Genomic DNA, 26,326 nt, shown 5'->3' with positions numbered 1-26,326 from the left:
GGGATTTGTTTTTGTGAGAACACTGAGAATTTGTCAATAAAGATTAGATTTAATGAGATTGGATTTCCGGGAGATAATGTTTCTCTTGAATTATCCCGCGGCATTTTTACCTTCCTTTGGTAGATTTTCTTCTAACTGTCCCACTTTTACGTTATTCTGTAAAAGTTTAAAGGAGTTAGTGGTATCTTGTCTTTTACGGGTTAGTCTTTATGTAAAGATTTTTTATGAAATTAGCAACATTATATTCACTGTGGTCACTCTGTCGAGGCACCTTGGAAAAGTGCTTAACTAGGTCAAGATGGTATTATTTCTACTAATTCATGGGAAACCTGATTGTGACTTACCATGAAGATTAGATAAAGGATCAAACAAATAATATGACTAATTATATGAGTAAAATAGCATTCAGTACAATGGAAGTATTCCGAGCCAGGAATATATCTTTATTCTACTTTATCTTATCAGACATTAATGTAATTATTTGGAATTAGTATCTGTGTAGACGTAAAGAAACAAATAAAAGCTAATTTACAATGGAATTATTTTGGAAGATTTTTTTCAATTAAAATTAAAAATGCAGTGCTATTGTTTTCAGTTTGGTTCAGCTGTCATTGTACCTATGACGTGATTAGTTAACTTTATGAACATTTTAACAAGAATTTAACATTTATAATTTTCGAAATAAAAATGTTAAGAACAGTAAAACACCACATTCAAGACACAATTTCAGGTTCCATGTGAACCCGTTCACACTTTTGGTTTGTCTCAGCACCACCCTCCTCAATCCTCCCAACCACTCTACTCTCTCTGTACGGTCAGATTTCTTGACCACAACCCTCCACTCACATCTGTTAATGATTCCACCCCCTTTTCGAGGCACAGCCATAGGCTGAATCAGCCAACTGTTAGACATCAAGGTGAACTTCCGAGCTCATGCACTCTCTATAGATATAACCCATCTACTGTAATGTCAGTAACATCACGCACCTCTTTCTCTGCATTGTCCATACTTTCATTATGTTCAGACTCAAGTTTTGTGATGTTCTCTTGGCCACTTGTCCATCTTCTCTCATTTACAACTCTGTTCCTTGTATCCCAACCATGCTGGGCCATCCACCCATGACTCAGACAGATTTAATATTTCTCTCCTTTTGTTCTCTGTAATCTCTTCAAACCCATCAACAACATTGTGCGCAAATTGGGATCAAACAATATGCTGGAGCTGAAAAAATCTTGCTAATATCAGCAGATCAAGCAGCACCTGAGAAAAGCTGAACTCAGGTTGATGCACAAGCATTAGAAAGGGCCTTTCTGACAAAGAGAGTTACTCCTACATTTTATGTCTATGTTCGGTTTCAACCAGCATCTGCAGTTCCTTCCTACACCTTTCTGACAAAAACTGGTTATCTGAAATGATTGAGTTCATGATTGATGGAGAAGTGCTTTGTATCCAGGCCGAAGACTAATACATCCAGTACCCGAGTTTGACTTTTTGAATCCCTTTCAGCTCATTTACTATTACCCTAAACTTGTCACCCTAAACTTTTTTTAAGTCAATATTATTGACACAAAATAGAGTAGTATAATATTTAAACTTGATATTTATGCTTATTTTTCTGAGTGACTAGAAGCTCAAAGTCTTTGCTGCACTAACATTATTTTGGCATTGGTTAGATAATAGCATTTAATATTTGCACCACACAAGTGCCTGGCAATAATCCTAGAAGATAAAGTAATGACTCAACCTTGATGTTTTGGGGAATACCACCATAGATTCCATTATCATCAACATCCTGGGGTCACCAGAAACTCAGCTGAATCAGTCACATAACTATTTCGGCCAGAGGAGCAACTTAGAATTTGGGCACCTTTCATTAAATGTTTCACCTCTAGGGCTTTTAAACATGGTCAGGTGTGTGAATAAGTACTCTTTTACTTAGCTTAGATGACTGTAACTTCAGCAACACTTGAGATATTCAACATCGTCCAGAAAATAGTGGTCAGCTGAGCCCCATCCTTTTGTACCCATCCCATCCAACTAAACAGTCATATCCTTCACCACTGAAACGCTGTGACTTCAATGGGTGCCACAAAAAGAAAATATTGTGGTTACTTGCTTGGGCTATATGATTGAACCTTGCATATCTTCTGTCCCTGCTTTCAAGCAGGAGGATCAGGTCTGAAGAAGGGTCTCGACCCGAAACGTCACCCATTCCTTCTCTCCAGAGATGCTGTCTGACCAGCTGTTTGTGTCTACCTTCGCTCAGATCAGACATATGGGAGCCACCATCTACAGGTTCCCCTTTAATTAACACATTATCCTGAATTGGAAACATCTGTTTTTTCATCGTTGCTAAGTCTAAATTCTAGAACGTGCTGTCTGACTGAATGAGCATGTTGCAGCACAGGGACATTCTTTTACACACAACAGCCAGTTCTATTTCAATTTCTCTTTAATGCATTTATTCATTACCTCATCAGATCTCTTAATCTTCACCTTTCCCCAAATCCTTTGTAATGTTTATTGGATCCCAATTACTGGCTGCTTTCTTTGTCTTTTACAGCTACCCTCTTTCAAAATTTAATTACCTTTCAGATGAAAACCATGATGTCCTTTCTTCTAATCACCTATTTTTTATTTTGTATTTGAATCCATTGTCATGGGAAATGATAGTTAAGGCTTTATTTCATTAGATTTACCTGAATAACTTTAAGCATAGCCGGTATCATTTCTCATGCTGTTGTCTCTGTCTTTAGTAGAGAATTTCATTCTTGTCTTTTCAGTCATTGTATTGAAGAGATTTCCCAGGAGGTTACTAGACAGTGTAATCTATCTCCCTTTCTTGCAGACTGGAGGTATACTTTATGAAATGCCTGTCACTTTTCTAGTCTTCCAATTCAACGTGCAGGCTGTAATCTCCTTGTCATATTGTATGGTGTACCTTTTCCAGTCTGAACCAGAATTTATGTATCATAAGCATCTGCTATATGCTGCCAGCTTTAAACAACATTGAAGAAGAATTTGAGAATAAAAACATTTATAAAAGTGAATTAGTACATGCTTGAAGTGGAACTTAAGGCCCAGATCAGCTTTGATTCCACTCAGCCAAGCTCCGCATGTCCAAGTGACCCACTTTATCATTTTGAAAAATGGTGACCTGAGTAGAAATCATAGCCAAAGTCTAACACAGCATTGTATCTTCATAATTTCTGTGGAGGCCAAATTAAAAAGTTATTTGAACTTTGGATGATCATAGTTTCCATCCTTAGTCTTGCTGAGTTCCTGATTTCATTTTGGGTACCAAAGGAAGGAAATTAATTACTCTCGCCTGTCCAATGATGTAGCATTTCAGCGTAAGATTGTTCTCCACTGACTCATTCTCAAATGTACTCGTGAATATAAATATGAGCTTAACTGTTTAACTGTGATGTCCTTTCAATAGACTTCTGACTTTTATAAGTCTGTGCTTGCTTGTTTATTTTCTCTCTCTCTCTCTCTCTCTTTCGTTTTACTATCTTACTTTATCTCTTGAGGTACCTGTGCTATTGTACTGTATTATTCAGCGAAAACAGAGAGAAAAGGAAATGCTCCCTTTGGCTGAATGTTACCAAATTGGCATCTGGTCTCTGTCCTGCCCTCTTCCCATAGCAGGTACCTTTTAGAATGGTACGGTTGAATCTGCTTCCAACTGCAAGCCTTGCCAATTCATCCCATACTCAAACCACTCTCTGTGTAAATAAAATGTTTCTCATGGTGTTTCTATTTTAACTAATCACTTTCATTCTTTGTACACTGGTCTTCACCTTTCCACCATATGTTAAATACCTCTTTCAGATCTCCTCACAGCTCCTCACAGTGTTCCCCTGCTCCAAATGCCCTTGTCCTTGATGGTAGAGGTCATGGAGGTGCTATAATGAAAAACATTTTCCTAAATGATTTTGAATCACTTTCTCATCCTGCTCATGTATCAACTAACTGTGTACATATACTTTCTTTGCCCCTTTTATAACTTTGCCTCCTCACATTCTTCTCACCAAAATGTAAAACTTCAAATTTCATCTGCCATCTGTTTTTCAATTTCACCAGAGGATTTAGATACGTCTTATTGTTCTTTAAAAATTTACTATGCCTCTGAAGTTTTGCGTTATCTGCAGATTTGTACTTTGTAAAATTATACTTGATCCAAGTCATTAGTGTACAGAGTCATAGAGTGATACAGTGTGGAAACAGGCCCTTTGGCCCAACTTGCCCACACCGGCCAACATATCCCAGCTACACTAGTGCCACCCGCCTGCATTTGGATATCCTTCCAAACCTGTCCTATCCATGTACCTGTCTAACTTTATTAAAAGTTGGGATAGTCCCAGCCTCAACTAACTCTCCTGGCAGTTTGTTCCATATACTTGTAACTTTGTGTGAAAAAGTTACCCCTCGGATTCCTATTAAATCTTTTCCCCTTCACCTTGGACCTATGTATATTAAGATGAACAATAGTCCTGGTACTTACCTTTGAAGTATTCCACTTGCCTCCAGTTCAAAAAGTAACCTTTCACTGCTACTCCCTGTTTCCATGTTGCTGAACCAGTTTACTGACAATGCTGCTGGGGCATTTCATTAGAAGCTTTTTGAGAGTCTAGTATACCTCATCAACAAGACTTGCCTCATTAGACCCCAGTATCCAACATTTCTGTACAGTTAGCTACACATGCTGAAACAAAGAACAGCACATGTTGGTTTACAAAAAAGACACAATGTGCTGGAGTGACTCAACAGGTCAGGCAGCATCTCTGGTGAATATGGATAGGTGACGATTGTTTTCAATTATGTTAACAGCTGTGTTTTATTTTTTCTGCACTATATTACTCTCTGCTTGCTTATCCATGAAGCACTGCTTTTAATTTCTCTGCTTTCCACCATCATGGAGTGTACCTAGACTAGCTGAAAATCTTAATCTTAAAGGCTTCCCATTGTTTAATGACATTTCTGCCTGTAAGTCTTTGATTCCAGTTTACCTGATCTGTATCTGATTTCATCTATTTGAAATTGGGCCTTCTCTGATTCACTGATTTTATCTTGGATCAGTCTGCATTCTTTTCTGTACTGCTTTATATCGTAGGATATTTTCAGCCAAATGTTCCCATTAATACTTGTTACCTCTTTGCTGACTCTATTCCAGAACTAGGTCTAGCAATGGACTAAAAACATATTGGTGAAGAGACTTGGTCACCTTCAGAAACCTCACTCTTACTTTGCCTTTTATAATATCCAGGTCTATATTTGGATAGTTAAATCATCATTATCATTCTTCTGTAAAGTTAACACCTCTCTGCCATTACCCTTAGTTCCTTGTATATGGCAACCTATAGAGCAGTCCCAGTGGAGTCATTGCACCTCTTTAGCTTTTTATGTCTTAACAGATAGATTCCGTTCTTGATCATTTCAGGATGTCAACTCTCTCCAGAGATGCAATACTATTAGTACTGTCTTTAGTGTCTGCTTCGTTCTTCCCTTCCTGTGTTTTATGATTATTTAACACCTAGTTTCTAGGTTAGATTTAGACGCAAACCTATCTTTTTTTTAGTATGTCCTCTGTTAATGTGACACCAGAATCCCATGTGATTAGCTGCACTTGTGGATCACCAACCTTGTTTAAAACGCTTTTTGTATTTTTGTGAATGCACTATAAACCTACTATGCACCTATTTTATTGATGCAATCACCATATCATTGCTAAGGCATGTAAAGAACATGTAGGATCAGTAAGTTTGATGGAGGGTTGTGTAATAGGACTGTAATGTTTGCTTTAATTATCATTTGAGGTTTTAGGGTTAAAAATTGACTGTGGTGGTTATTGAGGTCAGATAAAGCTTGCTTGATATGATTGGCTCGCTTTTTTTAATGGAACTTGCGGAAAGAGGTACATGACCGAAAGTTCAAACTCTGGGCAGAACTTTGAAAGCTCCCAATAGTTCCGGTTTTTTTTTGTGGGCACATTGGTTACAGATCAAGAAGCTATTAATCATCTCTGCTGAGTGGCTTTCAGAGATTGAGGGTTGGGGAAACAGGGTCAGATGATGCTGGTTTGGTGTTTAACACATGCTGGAAAGAGCCCTTCACGAAAACAGCTTAAACAACGGAGACACGTGTTTGTGAAAGTTCAGAAAGTAACCTTCTGACATCTAATGTACACCAAACCCAAAAAAAAATGTCAGTCTGGTTGGAGTTCCAAACCAGAATCCACTGGCTGAGTCTTTGCTTGATTCACTGTAATATGCTACTGCCTGACACAGTGTATTGTGCTGCTGTACTCCTGCCTGACTTTGTATATTGTGCTGCTGTACTCCTACCTGACTGACTGTACAGTGCTGCTATATCTCTGCCTGACTTGCAGTAATGCTATTGTAGCCCTTCCAATCTTAGTGTACTGTACTACTGTTCCCCTTGCGACCTGTACTGTGCTACTGTACTTCTGCCTGACTTTGTGTAGTGTGCTGCTGTGCCCTACCTGACCAATTTAATAAAGAGACTTTAAATGTAATTTTTTTTCTCCTCCCCCAAACAGCCGGATGGAAATAGGCCTCCATGTTGGCTCTTTTTAAAATGTTCTCTCCACGTTTTAAGCTCAGCAGGAAACCAGAATGGTTCATTGGTTGGGAGGATTTTTGGATCCATCTTTGATGGAATTGCATTTCATATAAACTTCAGTGATATTGAAATTAATCAGTATATGAGAAATAAATGTTGAGACCATTTTATTCAATTTAGTTTTCTGAATTCCTTTTACAAAGATGTTGTCCCTCTGGAAACTGCAATTTTGATATCTTATCAAATTCTGATTTTTTTAGTGTAGGTCTGGTCAGTGTTAGCAGGTCTTTCTGTAACCAAAAAATGATTCTGCCCAATTCGTATAATATTCATTAATGCACGTACACGCTTGTTTCCATGGGAATGACCAAGTACAATTTGATGTATATTAATCTAACTCAACCAGCATCTCAACAACTCCCAACTCTACTCCATCATAACAATCCCTCTCAAATTGACGGATATAATTTACTGAAGATTTTTCCAGAGATGTTGAGATAATCTTCTTATCTTCCAGTGAATCAAAGCCATTTTTATAGGCTGGTCAAATCTGCCTGATCCATTAAATCTTTGCTGGATGACTAAGAACCAAATGTAAAAACCCTACAGTAGCTCCTCCATAAGGAGGAACATTGAGCATAAACAATGAATAAACTGCACAAAACATTGTTTCAAAGATATTTATAGTACCACATAAGATTTCTGCTGAAGGCAGACAAAAGGCTGGTGTAACTCAGCAGGTCAGACAGCATCTCTGGAAAAAAGGATTAGGTGACATTTCAGGTCGTGAATCTTCGTCAGACTGATTGCAGTCGGGGGGGGGGGGGGGGGGGGAGAGAAACTGGAACATGAGGAAAATAGGGAAGGGAGGGTGGAGAGAGGTGTTTGTACAAGTTACCTGAAATTGGAGAATTCAACATTCATACTGCTGGGATGTAAGCTACCCAAGCGAAACATGAGGTGCTGTTCTTCCAATTTGCATGTGGCCTCACTGGAAAAGGAGGAGGCCCAGGATAGACAGGCCAGTAGGAGGTCCTGTACATTGGTGAGATGAAGCATAGGGTTGACGGCCCACCAAGGGCTACTGGATCTCCTGGTTGCTAACCATTTTAACTCCTCTTCCCATTCCCATACTGACCTTTCTGTCCTGGGCCTCCTCCATTGCCAGAGGAACGGAAAACGTTGGAATAACTCAGCGGGTCGGGTAGCATCTCAGGAGAAAAAGAATAGGTGATGTTTTGAGTTTAGACCCATCTTCAGGGGAGAGGGACACGAGAGATATGACAAGGTACATAGAGAAAATGAATGAATGGTATGCAAAAAGACAAATCTAACCCAGCAATAATGACCAAGGAAAGGTGGAGCCCACAGTGGTCCATTGTTGGCTGTGGAGAAGGTGATAACAAGTGATACAAACACAGTGAAACTCAGCAGGACGACAAATAAACTAGTATGAAGACTAGGGTGGGGGAGGGACGGAGAGAGAGGGGATGTAAGGGTTACTTAAATTTAGATAAATCAATATTTATGGGTTGTAAGCTGCCAAGCAAAATATGAGGCGCTGTTCCTCCAATTTGCGTTTGGCCTCACACTGGCAGTGGAGGAGGCTCAGGGCAGAAAGGTCATTGTGGGAATGGGAAGGGGAGTTAAAGTGTTTGGCAGTCGGTCGGCCAAGGCGGACTGAACAAAGGTGTTCAGCTTCGGTAGCTTACAACCCAGTGGTATGAATGTTGAATTCTCCAATATTAAGTAACTTCGACAAATCCCCTTCCTACCCATTCTTCCTCCACTAAAAGTCCTTTAACCAGTTCCACAGTTCACAACTATGTTTCCCTCTTGAAATCCCACCTGTCTCGAGCCAACAATTGCCCAACAAACCTCCTTACTTACCTCCTGTACCACCTCATCTGTTGCTGGCTCTGATTTGTTCTATTTTTTTTTTGGTAATGTTTTCTCACTTTATTTCACTCAAGTCTTCTGGATTTTATTTCAACAGTTTTCTGAATGGTGCTGTCCACACTACAACAATTTACCTATCATTACATCCCCGAAGAAGGTCATTTACCTAAGCAGATCCTTGCAGGTCCCCACAGAGCAACCCCACAGAGCAACCCCCTCATTTTCTGTTGCATTTTTTGTATAAAAAGAAAATGTCCAATAGTCAGTTATTCTACCACCATGTCTCTGGAATGGTGGAGGAAATTAGAGCACTCAGCAGAAACACATCGGTCATGGGGAGGGTGTGTAAACTCCACAGTGACAACACCCACGGTCAGATTAGTCCCTGGTCCTTGAAGCCAAGAGACAGCAACATTACCTGCTATGTCTCTGTACTGCTGGTGTAGTATTTGTGTAGTACTTATATGGCAGCACTTGCTTTTATGTAGCACTCTCCAAACATCCAACTGGCTACAGGAACATTAACATACAATGATTGACTTTACAGTATGTCAGTTTTGTTGTATTTTCACTGACTATAAAAGCCTTTGCAATTAGCCGGAAGGTCTGCATTTATTAAAAATAAAAGATTAGATATCGGAATCAAAATTAATAGTACTTAACTAAAAGGGATTGTAGGATTTGCCAATCCATAATTAATTTAATCTTTCCCAAGAGATTTGTTTGTATAACAAAGCGCTATGGAGACAGGTATATTGATTATATGAATAACAGATTTATTACGCAAGTTGTAACCTGTACAAAGAAGCAATACATTACAAAGATGATAGTTGGTGGTGTTGTGTCTGTTGTCCCCTGTTGACCGTAGATTCTCTTCCCTCTGGTTGCACTTTCTCTCCCTCTATATCTCTCTCTCTCCCTCTCTCACGCACCCTATATTTGATGTGCTTTTTCTCTTTAATCTAACCTCAAACTACATACTGTATTCACAGAATCTTCCTCGGGTTCCTTTCCTTTCAAAACTGCATTTTGTATTTTAATTTATTACTTGCCTTCTCCTCTCTTCTGCAGATTGAGCTATTCTTCATCATCCTTGTTCACTTTCTTACAGACTTGAATGGGACCCTTGTACTAATTGTGGAGAATTGTGTGACAAATGTTGCTTGCCTCAACAGCATGAACCATTTGACCCTTCCTTTGCTCTATTTATTTCTTAATTAGTGTTCTGGCCCAACTGTTTCCAGTGCCTTACTTCATCAGCATGCTATTTAATCAATATACCTGTCTCCATAGCGCTTTATTTCATGTGATTTTTCAGTCCCGTGGTCTACAGTCTAAATTAGTGCTCAGCTTTCACCCCTTCATGTTTTAAGCATAGTTCTGTCTTCAGCACGTTCTTTGTAGTTTGCATAATTTCTGGCTTAACAGACCCACCACACTTTGCTCTTGTCCATTTCATCACAGATTAGACATGCTTGTTTATGAGTCTTGTCTGTGAATATTGACTGGCTGTAGATGGGGTGCAGAATTTGTAATCTCGATTTTGTTTCCATATGAAATAAACAGACGCTGAGAATAGTTGTAATTTCCTGTATCATTACATATCCTTGGACGTAGGGTGTTGCTGATCTGTATGTATTTACAAGGGAAATTATCAATCAAGATACCACATAAACTTTATTGTAAGGCTGAACCTGGCTATTGGTGAGAAATGGTCCTTACAATCAGAGTTTTGATAGTTCTGCCCAGTTCATTAAGCTCCTAAATGGATTGTGTGACACAACAGTTTTAGAGTTTTATTTGTTTGAAAGAAAAACGACTCGGAAAAAGCAGCTACTTTTCATCCAGTTTCTGTATTTGAAGCTTCTGCTTGTTCAGTTGATTATGTAAAGTGTTGATCAAGCTTTTGATATTTTTGTTTTGTTCTTCAATAAGAACCTAGTGAAACAAAATGGATGAAATAATACTCAAAGTAAATAACAGTAAATTTCTGTACCAGACTTCCCAATGACCATTTTAACATTTGTAACGAATAACTAAATGTAATTTGTAGGTCGTCATTGCTATTGGTACAGTGCGATGTTGATATGAACATGGCAGTAAAAGTTTATGAAGGTTGTCAACTGCTTTAGGATGCTCTGTGCATATGGTGCTTGATTGAAAGGAAGTGCTCAGATGTGCACAATTAAACTCAGTGGTGGAAGAGAACCTTCAGGTTGGACTCCTTCAAATGTTGTATTTGCCCTCTACGCAATTCTCCTTTGGATGCCCGCCATTATATATGGAATCTCTTATTATCCCAAATAATGCCAGACACCTTTCTCAAGATCCAATTGCAATTTCGCAAATCCCATACCCCACTCTCCCGATACCCTGACCTGACCCTGACAACGCCTAATGAGAGTAAACTTTACCATAGGATTTAACTATGGGAGGTCCACAATTAAATGTTTATGGCCCACCAAACCTTACTGTTTTAATGTGCCCTTTCCAGCACAAAACAGTTTCTACTGTGAAATGTTTCTCTATCACATCTTGCATGGATTCTTTCACAAGATGAGTGTAGCACGTGGTGTAAGGCATTTACACAATAATGCATTCTGCAATACAACATATGGAAAGCCATTAACTATTGGCATGCATCTCAAGCTTCTCAATAACTCGGCACTGATTTCAGAACACACTTATTTCTCGCAGTAGATACAAATATAGTACAGTGTAATTTAACATGCTAAGCTGTAGCTAAACATTTCTATTCTCTAAGCTATACTTGTGAGCTGCTCTAAAGAACGCAGTAATTAAGCCGCACCACATGAGACATGACAGAGATCAGTATTTGTCATTTTCAAAGCAAGCCTATATATCAGTCATGACAGTACGGACTTTGTCTAATGGAAAAAACCCTCTAAAGCCATTAATTAAAAAAAAAAATTGTTATTCTTGTGTGCACGTTGTTATTCTTGTATTGATCTTTGCGCCCATATTAATGGCGTTCTATACTTTTGCTGGTGAGAAATTAAATACAAAATTTCACTGAAACTCTCAATATTTCGCAGCTGGATTGGCATAATGGAATCTTGCATTCTTAGTGATCTACCCCCTCCCTTTCTCTGCTGGGTTTCTGTGGTATTGTATGTTGTTTAAATTACAGCAAGTCATGCAAGGGACGATTCTTTCAAATGTAAATTTAGATAGTACTGCTATGTCACTTGACCATATGGGTTGTAGCCAACTTACATTGCCTGCACCTAATATCCACAAATTCCCTTTCCAACGGGGATCACTAAATGGGATTGTGGAAGGTTGTTTATTGGCTCAAGTGCACGGAGAGCAGTAGTATTCCCACTTGACTGAGACGGCTAAGCACAGTGAGAAATGTTCATTCCCAGGCCCTTTCTGGTCTCTAACACAAGATCCAAGCCATACTACCCCATATTTTTAACATAAAAATATACCTACTTTTAGAGATGGGATCTTCTTTATCTCCAATATTTCTGATTTGATTTCATTCAGTTTGTATAATTTGTCTTCTAGACCTTCTACTTTTGTTTCTAGAACAGTTTGATTCTCCACGATGCCATTTAATTTTTCTCTGATATCAAGTGATATAATTTTCAGCTCATCATTTCTGGCTTGCAGAATTGCAGTGTGGTTTTTCAGCGTCTGCTCATCAAGTTTGATCCCGTTGGTTTCCTTTGAGAGTTCAGTGAAGGATCTGTCGAAAATGCTAATTTTTTCAAATATTTCCTTCACTTGATCTTTAGTTTTCTGGACAAAGTCTTTCAGACCATGTCCCAACTGAAGTAGCCCATTGGCTAAAATCCTCACATCATCCAGCATTGCAAACCCAGAAGAAGGTTTTGAACCAGAATAGTCAACATGCATCTGGACAGAGTAACCGGACAGTAATAAAATGAGGAATGCTGCAAAAAACATTTTCGTTCTGTCAGTAGTTGTGTCACTGGCCCTTCCAGCAAAGTCCTTTTTATACATGCCTGTGTTGACCATTTCATTTCACAAATTGATGATTAAACAGGCTCATCTTGAACTGGTGTTGAGACATAACGGGGAAGAACCACCGGTAAAGTCAACATGTGTAAATAGTACAAAACTGAGCAAACAATATGATTGTTACTTAGTTAAATACTAAGATGTTTTACCCCACATGTACATCATTCCTTTGTTTCTCTGAAATGTCGTCCTTATTTCCTTAACTGGACTTCCCTTCCACCAAAGTGGATAGAGTTTTTGATTGCACATCATTTATATCCCACAGCTCTGCACTTAACCCCTTACCTCCTGGACAGAGCAAGAATAGACGATTTCAGCAGGTTGCTGCATTATGACCAGGATAATTGAAAATGTTGTTAATCAGATAAATTCCAACAGATATATGGCTCGATAAAACTCCAATATTCTGCTATGTGATTAATTGGAAATTTGGGTTGTTCACATTTTCTTCAATATGTTGGGACCTTGGATTCCATGCTCCCTTTAAACTCTTTTGAGCCACAGTACATGCACCTCCCTTTAATACACAGGGCCCCCATATCTGTGGTCTCCAGAAACTCAAAGTGCTGGAGGAACTCAGCAGGTCAGACAGCATCTGTGGAGGAAATGGACTGACGTTTCGTCTCAGTCTCAAGCAGACTCCCAACTCGAAACGCCATCTGTCCATTCCCTCCACAGATGCTGCCTGACAACTGAAATCCTCCAGCATTAAGAGCAAGTGCAGTGGTAGAGTTGTTGCTTTACAGTGTCAGAGACCTGGTTTCGATCCTGACTACGTGTGCTGTCTGTACAGAGTTTGTAGAATGTCAGGGATGCAAAATTGAGATAACATGGAACTAGTGTATGGGTGACCATTGGTCGGCGCGGACACGGTGGGCCGAAGAGCCTGTTTCCACGCTGTATCTCTAAACTAAACTAAACTTTGTGCTTTGCTCAAGATTCTACCACTTGCAGTTTCTGCTGTCTCCCTTGAAACTCATTTCAGCCCAAGTCCTGTGTTCTCTTGAAACTCACAAGGACCCAGTCCCTGAGCTTCCTTTAAATATACTGGATTCTTTGGAAAATTGTGAGTAAAAAGTGTGTTGGAGCGTTAATTAGAATAACAGTAGTAGTCTGGAAAATATGCCTGGGTGGCAGCACCGAAGTCCCAAATTTGATGGATTAGCAGAGTTATACTGAGTCAAATTGCTCAGAAATAAGAATCTAAGTAGAAACAAGGAACAAAGAGATATTGGAATTCTAGAAAAAAAAAATATTGGAAGTCTTGGAGCACTGAATGGTGGATTAACCCCCAGAGCCTGATGAAATGTATTCCCAAACAGGTATGTTCTGACAATGGAGATGTTGATGCTTTGAGGACCTAAAATGATTTGTCCAATGTTCAGTCAGCACTAATTAGATTGTATTGCAAATAGTCTTCAATAAGAGAAATTACATGGACCAGTTAATCTTAACCTTGATTGAGGTCTTACCGGCATCTTTTGAAGTGGAGCTGTTCACTGCCAGAAATGATTGCTGAATATCATTGGATAGCTGTGGCTGCACTTGGCATAATACTGTCTACTCGGACTCTGGAATTTTGACTGCTTTTCATCACTTCCCCTGCAAATCTTTGAAGAGATTGATGCTGAGAGAGAGTGTGCTTGCTTGCTTACGTGGGGATGGACAATAAGAGGAGACTGGCACAAAGGTTAATGCTTGGAGTGATGACCCTCGGACCAGGTCGCATTGCGACAGGAAGCTTAATAATCACAGCATGCAGTGAAAATCAGTGAATGCTTCTGCAATTCCCTTCCAAAATGTTCATGCACTACTCTCTGCACCTTTCTGTTGACACTTTCTGAACAATAATCTCCAGCAGTTACTCTTCGTACCTAACCTAACATTCATTTAAGCAGTCGCACCTCCATACATCTACCACTACTCCAGCACTTGCACTGGTAGCAGGCAACTCAGCCTTACGATATATTACCCTCTCCACTGCCTGGATGTCTATCTATCCCAGACTGCTGCACTGGGGGTGAGACACTCTCATCTGAAGTCTAAGCCCAGACCTGCTTGAGATTGTCCTTAGTAAACATCTGCTGCATCCTCTGTGGCAAGGAACTATCCATCTTCCAGCTGGTTGCTATCACTCAGCCACACTGAGCGGAAGCAGTTGCTGGTAAAGGCATACTGAAAATCTGCAGTCATGAGATGCACAAGGGAATCATTAAACTGTGTGTTCATGTTCTTATTTGGATGAAAATGAATGTTGGGCTAACTGACTGATAGATCATTGGATTCATGATTTCTACTCAAACAGACATTAATGTAATCAACAACAAGACTGTTGTCAACATTGAACATTAGAGGTTTGTTTCATTATGGATTTTGGGACTCTTGGATGGTTATTCATGGATGTTTATTCATTAACATCTCTTAGGGACTGTTGCAAATGATCATCAATGTTTCATAGGTATACTTGAGGCTGGAATGAAAAGATTATACGACTGCTTTACTGGCATTAATCATCTAGTTCTCCCCACTTTAAGTAATTAAGTAATAAGTTGTTCTTACTACTGTTTCTGCCTCTTCCTTTCTTTATCCCGCCCCCCGCCCACATCAGTCTGAAAAAGGGTCTCGACCCGAAACGTCGCCTATTCCTTCGCTCCATAGATGCTGCCTCACCCGCTGAGTTTCTCCAGCATTTTTGGCTACCTTCGATTTTTCCAGCATCTGCAGTTCTTTCTTAAATAAATAGTTCTCCCCACTTGTCACTCAACTATTGAGAAAGCATTAGCTTCACTTTCAACTTTCGAGGGCGCAAAGGAATTGTGGAACCAATTCTTAAGGAGTTGGTCTCCTTTCATCGACTTTTTGGAATCATATGATGCAGCGGTACCGTAAAGATTGCTGATTTCAGGTCAGGTCGTGGATAGATTTACATCTCCGAACAAAGATTTGAACATTTCTTTTTTAAGGGTCTTTCTCCTATTTCTACTTTCTACTTTTCTTATATACACACTTCACGTTTTTCTATTTTCTACTATCTATTTTACCTCTTTTTCTTCTCTTTTTTTTTTCCTGTCTTTCTTACTTCCTTTTCAAAAACTTTTCAAAAACATAAAACTAGAGGTTGTACATAGAATGTATTATGTTATGACATAGTTGGCACCTAAAATTAGGTACCACTGTATTGTTTTGTATTGTATTAACTTCTAATAAAATAAAATATAAAAATAAAAAAAAACTTTGTTTAATTCCCTAGGAACTTGCTGTATGTGTATCCACAGAGTCTTAATTTTGCAAATCGTCAAGGTTCAGCTCGAAACATTACTGTGAAAGTCCAGTTTATGGCTGGGGAAGATCAGAACAATGCAATGCAGGTAAAACAAATTATCATTTTATAATTGTAAAAAAATTGGTGCAGTTTAATCTTCCATTACATCATTAAACTCTGAAAAGTGAAGTGGCAGTAAAGTAAGTTCACTGATAGAGGTTAGGTGATACCAGATGAGAATTTAAAGAGGAAGCCTGAAGATGGTATGAATTTAGATTAGGATGTTGAGTGCCATCAAGGAATGTTACCGGGAAAGTGGTTGTGGGAAATGTAAACATTGCACACTTAGCTCTCAGAATTCATTCTAAATAACCCCAAAGATTATACCCCCCTGTCCCTTTCTCTCTTCTGCTATCTGCCCTAGTCCTTTCTCACATTCTTCTCCTACCTTACCCACTGTCCGCATCACGCTGTTCCTTTTTCCATCCTTCCCCACATACTGCTTCCAGTGGATCCCGCACCCCCCCCCACTCCCTTCTCCTGCTAACTTCTTCATAACATGTACTTCCTCTCTATTCTTTCAGTCAAAAGAAGGATCGTTACCCAAAATATTGATGTCCATTTCCCTCCAAAGATGCAGCTTGACCTGCTGAAGTCCTTCAACCGCTTTCCTTTTTTGTTAACACCAGGGATAAATGTTTTTTTTTTAAATGTCTGTTCAATTTCAAGGCATTCCCTCCCCTTGGATTTGCCTCCTGGCCAGTATTGTCAAAACATTATTGGCAATGTTCCTTCACAAGATTTTTGCGGTATATCTCAGCCCAATTTAAGTGATTTTAAAAGCTCGGTGGCATCTTTTATGTCTACATGAACAGCATCGCCAAGTATGCACCTGTCTGATTATTGTAGCAAGGACCTTCGTCATTCATATAATCATTTCTAAAGTTGGTATTGGTATTGGTTCATTATTGTCATGTGTACCGAGATACAGTGAAAACCTTTGTGTGCTATCCAGGCAGATGGGATTATACATAATTACAATTATGCCATACATTAGGACAACAGCAGTGTAAAAGAAGAAATAAATATAATGCTGAATATAATTTTACAGTTACAGAGAAAGTGCAGGTTAAAAAATACACTCTTGGCATTTGGGAATTCCGCTCAAGAATCTAATAACAGCAGAGAAGCTGTTCTTGAATCTGGTGGTACATGTTTTCAAGCTTTTGTATATTCTGCCTGAAGGAAGAGGGGAGAAGGGGGGATGAGTGGAGTATGAGCAGTCCATGATATTGTTGGTTGCTTTCCCAAAACAACGTAAAATACAAATGGAGTCAGTGGTGGGAGGGTAGGGGCTGTAGGCTTGTTTGAATGATGGAGTAATGGATTGGCTTGAGCAAGGGCACTAAACTAATGAATAAATCTTCATGAATATGACCTTTATCCATTTTAGGCCATTTTTGGAAAGTCAAGTTGTGCAGAATTTACAAGAGAGTCATATACTGCAGTTATATACCACAACAGGTAAGTAAAAGTCCTGAAATATTTTTGTCTTAGTAACAATCAGATTATTTATATTCTTTTGGTTTATACTTGATAAAGAAGTGAGCGATTTAGAGAGATTGTTTTTGTTTTTTAAAAAAAGCTATTCCCAAAACGTGGACACCGCTCGTAAGACCATCAGTTACTGTCCATTCTATCTGCCCATGAAATGAAGAGACAGTGAAGAGTCAACATTAGCGAGACTGTTTTCACAAATAGGGCACAGGGAACAAGGACAGATTTCCCCCACTGAAGGATATTGGTGAACCAGAAGGGTCTTTATGATTTTTTTTCCCTTGTTCATTGTTCATGACTATTAACCAGCCTTCAATACTCTATCAAAGCTAGCATCACCTCCACTTGTAGTATTCCATCTTTCGAGGTCTCCAGTTATCACAGGCATTCTCTTTGTTTTCTGCTTCACTCTGTCTTAAGCAATGTTTTGAGTTATGCTTTTACCTTGATCTGATAAAAGTCGTCACCATGAAATGGCAACTCTGTTTTACTCTTCACATACTTTCTGACTTGCTGGGTTTTTATCCAACATTTATTTTTACATTACATGAAGATATATATTTTTGTTGTGTTTCTTTGTAGTGCTAGGTAAAGTAGATTGTTGTTCAAAATGGATCTCTTCCTAATTTTTTCATTGTCATGTCTGAGTCAAACAAAGTTGAATTTTGTGGGGTAAACTGTGGGTGTTTCCTCTGTGGTTGACCATATTTTCATGTTATCTAAGATGGTTAAAAATGTGTGTTTGCTTCAGTGTATGAAATTATTTCCAGTGCTACATAAGACCTCCCAAAATCTGAAAGTGTTATATTAAATAGCTTCATTTCATTCACACGTTTGTTCTTGAACCAAAGTGACACCACAATAAAATCTTGTATATTTACACTATGATTTCACGTTGGTCAGGAGACGGTCGAAGTATTTGAACTGGTCATGACCACCTGGTCATGAAGAATCAGTCTGAAGAAAGGTCCTGACCCAAAATGTTGTCTGTTCATTCCATCTGCAGATAGTGCCTGACCCGCTGAATTCCTTTTTCATGACACCTGCCCCATGGTTGAATAAAATCAGCCGAGGTTTCTGCCCCTTATAGCTGACCTCTGCTGAAAAATGCAATTGGCTGGATATTAGATAAAGTCAATATTGGACTTTGTTGTTTCATCCTTCGTGGTTAGGATGCCTGTTTATGCATAATGTTAACCCATTGATAAAGATCTGTAAAAATGTACTATGAAACTAAATTACTTCAGTTAGTGGAATCTAACATTGTGATGATAGTCATCAAGGGTGAAATATAATTGTGGAAACATTAAAGTTATGAAATTATTTTACCTTCAGTTTGAAATATTCAGAAATGGTTAATGGCAAAACATAAGCACCAGTTATTGAGTTGGCATGGCTGTGAAATTGCTGACCAGTGAAGTGACCCTCGGTAGATTTCATCAGCAGTACATACAGTCCACCAGAAAGTGAATGAGATCTATGTAACTGTGGTCAATGACATGTCATGCTTTAAAGTTCAAATGATGATGAAATCATTTAGCTTCTCGTTCCAATTTTTCATGACCATATGCCTTTGCAAAATGCTAATACATAGACTGCTTGTTTCTTTTTTTTTTAAAGAGGTTCCATTTCTGGAAGTGTGCTTTACCAAGAGTCTTTCCCTGCTCTCAATATACTCTGAGAAATGTTTGCATGGTTTCTTCAATTCTGCATCCATTAATGGAAACCTTAGGAATCATACAGCACGGAAACAAGCCCTTCGTCCCACTTGTCCATGTCCCATCAACACTAGTCCCACCTGCTTGCGTTTGACCCATATCTGTTTAAACATATACCTGTCCCGGTGTCTTTTAAATGTCTTTTTAAATGTTTTAAATGTAGCTGCTTAAACTACCTCCACGCAGCACATTCAATATACCCTCCACCTTTTGTGTGAAACTTTGCCCCTCAGGTTCCTATTAAATCGTTCCGCTCTCACATTAAACCTCTGTCCTCTGGTTCTTGATTCCCCTTCTCTGGGTAAAAGACTTTACGTTCACCCTATCTATTTCCTTCATGATTTTGTACAGCTCTATAAGATCACCCATTGCCCCCTGTGATCACGCTATACACTGGCACTGTCCTGCACACTAGGGATAATTTACTATTTTACCGAAGCCAATGAACCTACAAACCTGCACACCTTTGAAGTGTGGGAGAAAACCAGAGCACCGGATTAAACCCATGCGGTCCCAAGGAGAACGTACAAACTCCTTACTGACAGCACCCGTGGTTGGATCGAACCCGGGTCTCTGGTGCTGTAAAGCCCCTGTCCCACTTACGTGTCCTTGGCACTCTAAGTGGGACCTTGTGGTCGCGTTGAGGCGCGACGGTCCCGCGAAGGTCGCGCGCGACTTCATGCGCCCGCACAGCCGTCTGGAGCATTTGAAGATGGACACAAAATGCAGGAGTAACTCAGCGGGACCGGCAGCATCTCTGGAGAGAAGCAATGGGTCATGTTTCCGGTCGAGACCCTTCTTCAGTCTGAAAGAAGGGTCTTGACCCGAAACGTCATCCATTCCTTCTCTCCAGAGATGCTGCCAGTCCCGCTGAGTTACTCCAGCATTTTGTGTCTATCTTCAATTTTCTTGGCCCCGCTCTGGGAGTAGAAGTGGGGGCAGATCCGGACCGCAACGGCCGTGAGCACCAGGCCGAGCCTGCTTCTGTTGCTGTTGGAGGTGAGACGTTGCATCGCGCCAGGGTCTTGGGCCTGACCCACTTTGGCCGTCAGTTACGCGACAGGCCGGAGGCGCGCGAAGATTTTGTTCGCTACACAAAATTTCAGAGCACCGCGCGATACCGCGCACAACTCCATACTCCTCCGCGCTTCTTAGTAGGACCGGCCCCGCGCGGCCACCAGATGCCCGTGTGCCTCATCGCGACAACAAGGTCGCGTAATTTGCGTGCCAAGGACACGTAAGTGGGACAAGGCCTTAAGGCTGCAACTCTACCGCTGTGGAGAGTAAGTTAGCAAATTGGTTATATGCAGGCTCTGTTACATCAGTATTTGTAAAACAGGCCCTTAGACTGAATAACGATAGTTCATGTCATACTACCGTACAACATTGCATTGCTTTGTAAAACTTGAATTGGGTACCAATGCTCAAGAGTGTGCAAAAATGGTGCGCATACAATTAAATACTTAAAGCATTTGGTGCATTTATTTTTGCAATTCTCACTCCTTCACTCCTGAAGTGTTTAATTTATGATAAAGGTCGAGGATCCTGAAAACCTTTTAACAGCTTCCCTAACTAGCTATTTTGATTTGTCATTTTTCGTGATATGGAGCTGGCAGAGATGTGGAAGATTCCACCGCCAAATCTTATCTTGTTTTTATGAATGCAAACTTTCCACGGAACAACATAACAGTAGTGCTAACTTTTGACTTCTAACTGGGGACTGCATAATACAGACTGGATAAACTAAACCAAAATAAACTTGGCAACTTCATAGGTATCTTATGAGAAAGCGTGTTGACACTATGAAGGAACCATTGTGTAGGTTAATAACCTTTCACATTGGATTAAATGTGTGAGTGGTATTTTACATGAAATGTATTTTTATTTTGTTAGATCCCCTGATTTTCATGAAGAGATTAAAATAAAACTTCCTGCTTATCTGACTGATCACCATCACTTGCTCTTCACCTTCTACCACGTCAGCTGTCAGCAGAAGCAGAACACGCCCTTAGAAACTCCAGTCGGGTACACGGTATGTTCTAACTTTCAGACTTTGTTGTTTTGGTCTCTCGGTGGTGATCATGACATGTTCAAAGTGAGAATACATGAAATATAACATGTCCCATGCAAATACTGTCTTTAGAGTCGATAGAGCTGCTGCCTCACACCACCAGGGACCAGTGTTCAATCCTGACCTCGGGTGCTGTCCGTGTGGAGTTCTCACATTCTCCCTGTGACCGTGAGGATTTCGTCCAAAGATGTGTAGGTTTGCAATTGGCCTCTGTACATTGGCCCTAATGTGTGGGGGGAGGATGAGAAAGTGGGATAATATAAAGCCAATGTGGACGGGTGATCGATGGTCGGCGTGAACTTGGTGGGCCAATGGGCCTGTTTCCATGCTGCATCTTTAAACAAAAGGACGTGCCCATTCTCTGCTCTATGCCCTGAACCTTTAAAACTTCCATCACGTTATATTGTGCGTGGGTTTGGTGAGGCTATTCGATTGCCAAGAAATGATGTGTGGCTGTTGCAATTGAGCCTAACCCATCTGGACCCAGTGTCCATGCATGGCCATATACTTCAGCACGGGTCTCATTGCAGCCATCAGGTGGGGTCACCGAGACCTCCTATAATTGCATGGGCAGCCTCTCAGTTGCGATTGAGGGTGGGGTGGAAGGGGAAGAACCAGGAGGTTTGCCATAGATTTTAGGACTGTGATGTTTAGAGCTTTAACACTAATCCATTGAGTTGATATTTAAATGTTTTTCAACTACTTTCTTTGGCCTGACATGATCATTTTGTCGTCCCGTAAAGGAATAAATGAACAGACAATATATTTCTTAACTACGAATTTTTCCAACCTGCGTCCTTTAAGAATTCCCTTCCATTCTCCCAGTTTCTACACCTCTGTAACTCTCCCAGTTTCTACATCTCCATCGGCGTGGGCAAGTTGGGCTCAAGGGTCTGTTTCCCCTGTATTACTCTGTGACTATCTGCTCTACACCTCCTTTAAGGCATCATCCTCTTCTTTCATTGTGACTTTCCCTTTGCCAGAGTCTTTACCTTGTCTCTATTTACCCTGTTCTGTACTCACCACGCTGCCCCCACCCAGAACAAGTGTAGGATTTCCTCACCCTCAACTTCAACCCTGCCAGCCTCCACATTCAGTGGATTACCCTACATAAATCTGTCACCTTCTACAGCATTTCAGCACCAAACTGGTCTTTTCATTCCCTCCCCTTAAGCTTTCAACGACTCCCTCTTTGGCTCTTCTATCTCCATGAATCACTTCGCTTTGCAGTTATGCAGGCAACCACGGGAAAATGCAACATATACCTTTTTACCTCTATCTCACCAGCCGGTGATCCATACAGTTCTTATAGATAAAGCAGTAATTCACTGTCACGCCTAGTGTATTGCATTTGGTGCTTGCAATACGGTCTCCTCCACACTGTAAAAACCAAACGGCGATGGGGTGACACCTCCGTTCAGTCCACAAGAGTATTAGAGCTTTCAGTTGCCTGTCACCCCTACTCCGAACTCTCTGTCATTGGCCTCCTGTATTATTCCAATGTAAGCTTGAGAGCAGCATCACATTTTTCATTTGGAAATTTTGCAACTATCTAGACTCAATTTTGATTTCAATAATTTCAGGCATCCGCCCTTTTTTTTCTCTTTTGACAGATGTTGCTGTACCTTCCGGTTTAAATTAGTTTTTTTTATAGTTAAAATTCTGTCTCTGCTGTTTTTTAATGTAATTGATGCTGCTACATTATTGGTCTGCACCCTATCACAGAAATTCCCTTCATTCTCTCCACACCGCTCCGCAGATGGGATATAGAAATATATTTCTCTCAGTCCGTGCATTTTCCGTTCACAGTCATTTTACTGTAGTGAGCCGCAGATGTCCCAGCTGTTTCCCCAGGGCAATATAGTTCATGCAAATAACTTAGAATCTCACTTTCTCTCATAAAAAAAGTAATTGTGACCAGACACAGGTTGGCAGTAATCTTTCCTTATTCTTCCCTCCATGTCAGTGGATTCCAATGCTCCAGAATGGTCGCCTGAAAACTGGTCAGTTATGCCTTCCTGTGTCACTTGAGAAGCCACCACAGTCTTATTCAGTTTTATCTCCAGAAGTAAGTTACTTTAATTAATACTTCATTTAGATTATATTCGCCCTGTATCACATTTGCTCAGATTTGCTGTTCGACAGAGGGAAACAAGGAGACAGTTCTTGAGTTGTTTGTCCTTTCATCTTGGGTAGCTGACTTTGAACTTCACTCCTGCTGGCAAAAGTGGTGCTCTGTGAAAATAACAACACAGAACTTCAAAAATCTTTGATTGTGCCAGCGAAACAAGTGATACAAAATTGTGCACGAGAGTCACTGAGTGAAAAAATATTCATTTCGCTTGTTTGATCAGATCAGCTCTGAGTGCATGTGGGTTTGTTTTAAAGAAAATCACGGGTTGATGATAACCCTGCATCAGTCACAATGGGAAGTGTTTTGAAAATGGTTTTGATCAGGAGCTGTGAGGTCCTTGCCACATCTTCTGTGATGCAGTGCCATCACACACGTAGGTGGGTTAGAAGAAGCCTTATTCATGGAAATAGTTGACAGTCTGCTAAACCCAGCCTATGGGCTTTGCCAGTTGTCAAACAGTCTATGATATTTCAGAAGCATTTAGAAACTAAAATACAAATCAACAAGGGATACATTCATAAAAAATGAAAAATAAATTAATTGAAAGATACAACTCAATTCAAAATATGTGTATGAAAAGATATTCTCCGACATATTGAAATGGATGGGCTCGATGTTCATTGGGTTGATTCCCCAGCATAATGTTGGGTGTTGCTGGATCTCATGTGGACCCTGATGTTAGAGCACTTTTGGAAAAATCTCAGTGGAGTACAGTCAGCAAGTTTGGAATTCCACATTTATATAAGATACTCAAACCTAGTGGTCTTACATTGAAAAATGTCAACAGTTTGACATGAAACTGCTGTCATTTTACTTTTCTAATGTTAATACTTGCCTTCAGGTTAAATTCAGGTTTATATCTGCTTTCAGGAAAATACAAACGAAAATGCTCTTTAGGTCAAATGATAATTCTAATAAATGATCCATTGTGCCTCAAATAAATGAAGCAGAAAACAATCATAAGTGCTTGTGTGTTTATAGTTATATTGTCGGATGTGGGATGCCCTGAACAGGAGCCAATAGAATAATGGCTATTTTTAAGTGCAATTTATTTTTGGATTTAATATGTGTAGCTACTTTATTTGGTCTGAAGAAGGGTCTCGACCCGAAACGTCACCTATTCCTTCTCTCCATAAATGCTGCCTCACCCGCTGAGTTCCTCCAGCAGTTTTTGTCTACCTCCTACTTTATTTGGTGTCACTAGTATTTGAGATTTGATAGGTGTAGTTCTTTCATTTCAACTTACCTGACGTTAACTTGGTTTGTGTTTGTTCACCTGGGCCATTCCCCAGTGGGTTCGGAGTTCCTACATTCCTGTAACTGGTTTCCCCTTTAGGATCATTAGCCAGAAACATTCTGGTGCTTTACCACTGTCCGTACTCATCACTCTTGTGCCAATCCACCAACACTAACTTATCTGGATACAGAGGATAGCTGATATCTGAGAGGTATCATGTAAAATAGAATGGGCAACCTACACTGAACAGGTCTTGGGCCTGAGATATTGAGGCCTTGCCCGAGAATGCCCCGAGAACATTTGGCTACTTACCATTGTCAAAAGCAACAGCTTTTAAATGTCTCTGACTATCAAATTGTTCTAAACTAAAGGATACCTATAAGCTAATAAAGTACAAGAATTTAAATTAATCACATTTAATTGAAAATACCTTGCATGTAAATATTAAAATAAAACAAAATAAATGATCCATTTGCATTAACTTCATAAAATAAAACAAAATAAATGATCCATTTGCAGTAACTTCAGTGTTTTTGTGGGTTTGGTGACCAATGCAGTTCTTGCACCAGTCAGCCTTGGCGTACATCGTCCAGCCCGTCTCTCCAGTATGCCAGTGCCCCTCCACTGGATCCTATGTTGAGTATCAAACTTGCATGCTGTGCCACTGAGTACAGATAGCCATTGGCCTTATCATAGCCACTGGTTGAAAATAAATTCCATCTGTGTGTTAACTTTTTAATTGAAGTTTAAACTTTGTGAAACATGAATATTGTACTTGACAAATGAACCATTCGGATTCATGCAAGATGTACTAATATGTACGAGTTTGCAACTTTTTTAGGTACCATTGCCTGGAATGAAATGGGTGGATAATCATAAGGGTGTATTCAATGTGGAGGTGGTTGCTGTATCTTCCATTCACACCCAGGTGAGAACAAAGCTGAATTTGATTTACACTTAATTGGAAAGTGAGATTCTTTCCATGTTCTGCATTGTGCCCCAAGGATTGAGTTATGCCTAAATGATTTATGTGTCGTCTCATACAATTTATTTTGGACCAGAGCTGTCTCATTAAAGGTGATATCGTCAGAGGTAATGGAAAAAAAAAGATAATATTTTTTCTGTACATGGGTGCATGGAAAATAAGAAGTGAGGCACATTTTGTTTACTTTGGAGATAAACTTTTGACAGAGATTCCAGAATTGCCTGTGGGGTTTATGGAGTTCTTACCAAAAACACAAAGATACAAATACATGTCCAGCAAGTGATTAGATGAACATTTGTTAGCCCATCAGATCAGAGGGTCCATGTAACATTGATCCACCAAGTTTGTGTATTTCTCACTTTCAGCGTATGTGCATTACTGGCCAGGTCAGTGTTTTTGTACCTCCCTAGTTAACCCCATTTCTGGAACCTACACCATGTACAGTCCTACACCTCTCTGTAATTGCTGTTTAGTTTGACCACTAGGATACTGACTCCATGGGAATGAAGGATGAGCAATATATACCCGTGTAAGGATTATTGTGAACAAGATCTGGGAAAGGGTAGTGCCCCCTCCCCGTTCCCCTTTCCCCTGACTCTCAGTCTGAAGAAGGGTCTCAACCCGAAATGTCACCCGGAATTGGCACTATTGTTTTAACAGAAATATGGTTTGGCTTTCTTTTGTTGGCAATGGTTAGCGTAAAATTCTTCACACAGAGGGTAGTCGGATCTTAATCGGAAAAATTGTATTAGATTTGTATCACTCACTGAACACACAGGATTGAGCAAAGAATAACAGCTAAAAACCCCCTTGCTTATGTTCACCTACGACCTGTCCTCCTGCCTGTTCACTCTTCTTGCTTTTTA

General features: G+C 39.9%; 2 protein-coding genes across 12 annotated transcripts in view; one reads left to right on the top strand and one right to left on the bottom strand.

The window, feature by feature from the left end:
* The window catches only part of dock7 (dedicator of cytokinesis 7), a 132,244-nt gene that overhangs the window by 37,728 nt on the left and 68,190 nt on the right, over positions 1 to 26,326 (top strand). For all 11 annotated transcript variants that reach the window (XM_033028261.1, XM_033028260.1, XM_033028259.1 and 8 more), the window contains exons 15-19: positions 15,747 to 15,864; positions 17,212 to 17,282; positions 20,927 to 21,065; positions 23,071 to 23,172; positions 25,317 to 25,403. In XM_033028261.1, coding sequence (XP_032884152.1) covers positions 15,747 to 15,864; positions 17,212 to 17,282; positions 20,927 to 21,065; positions 23,071 to 23,172; positions 25,317 to 25,403 — 517 coding nt within the window. The remainder of the gene's footprint in view (positions 1 to 15,746; positions 15,865 to 17,211; positions 17,283 to 20,926; positions 21,066 to 23,070; positions 23,173 to 25,316; positions 25,404 to 26,326) is intronic.
* angptl3 (angiopoietin like 3) lies at positions 9,237 to 12,508 on the bottom strand. Its single transcript, XM_033028270.1, has 2 exons — positions 11,945 to 12,508; positions 9,237 to 10,423 (listed from the first exon to the last, which is right to left on the bottom strand). Exons 1-2 carry the CDS (start codon positions 12,491 to 12,493, stop codon positions 10,319 to 10,321), a joined length of 654 nt encoding a protein of 217 aa, XP_032884161.1. The 5' UTR covers positions 12,494 to 12,508; the 3' UTR covers positions 9,237 to 10,318.

This window comes from Amblyraja radiata, chromosome 10, assembly GCF_010909765.2.
Source record: "Amblyraja radiata isolate CabotCenter1 chromosome 10, sAmbRad1.1.pri, whole genome shotgun sequence".
NCBI classification, from domain to species: Eukaryota; Metazoa; Chordata; class Chondrichthyes; order Rajiformes; family Rajidae; genus Amblyraja; species Amblyraja radiata.
The sequence above is the reverse complement of the archived record's forward strand: the minus strand, read 5'-3'. Positions and strand labels throughout refer to the sequence as shown.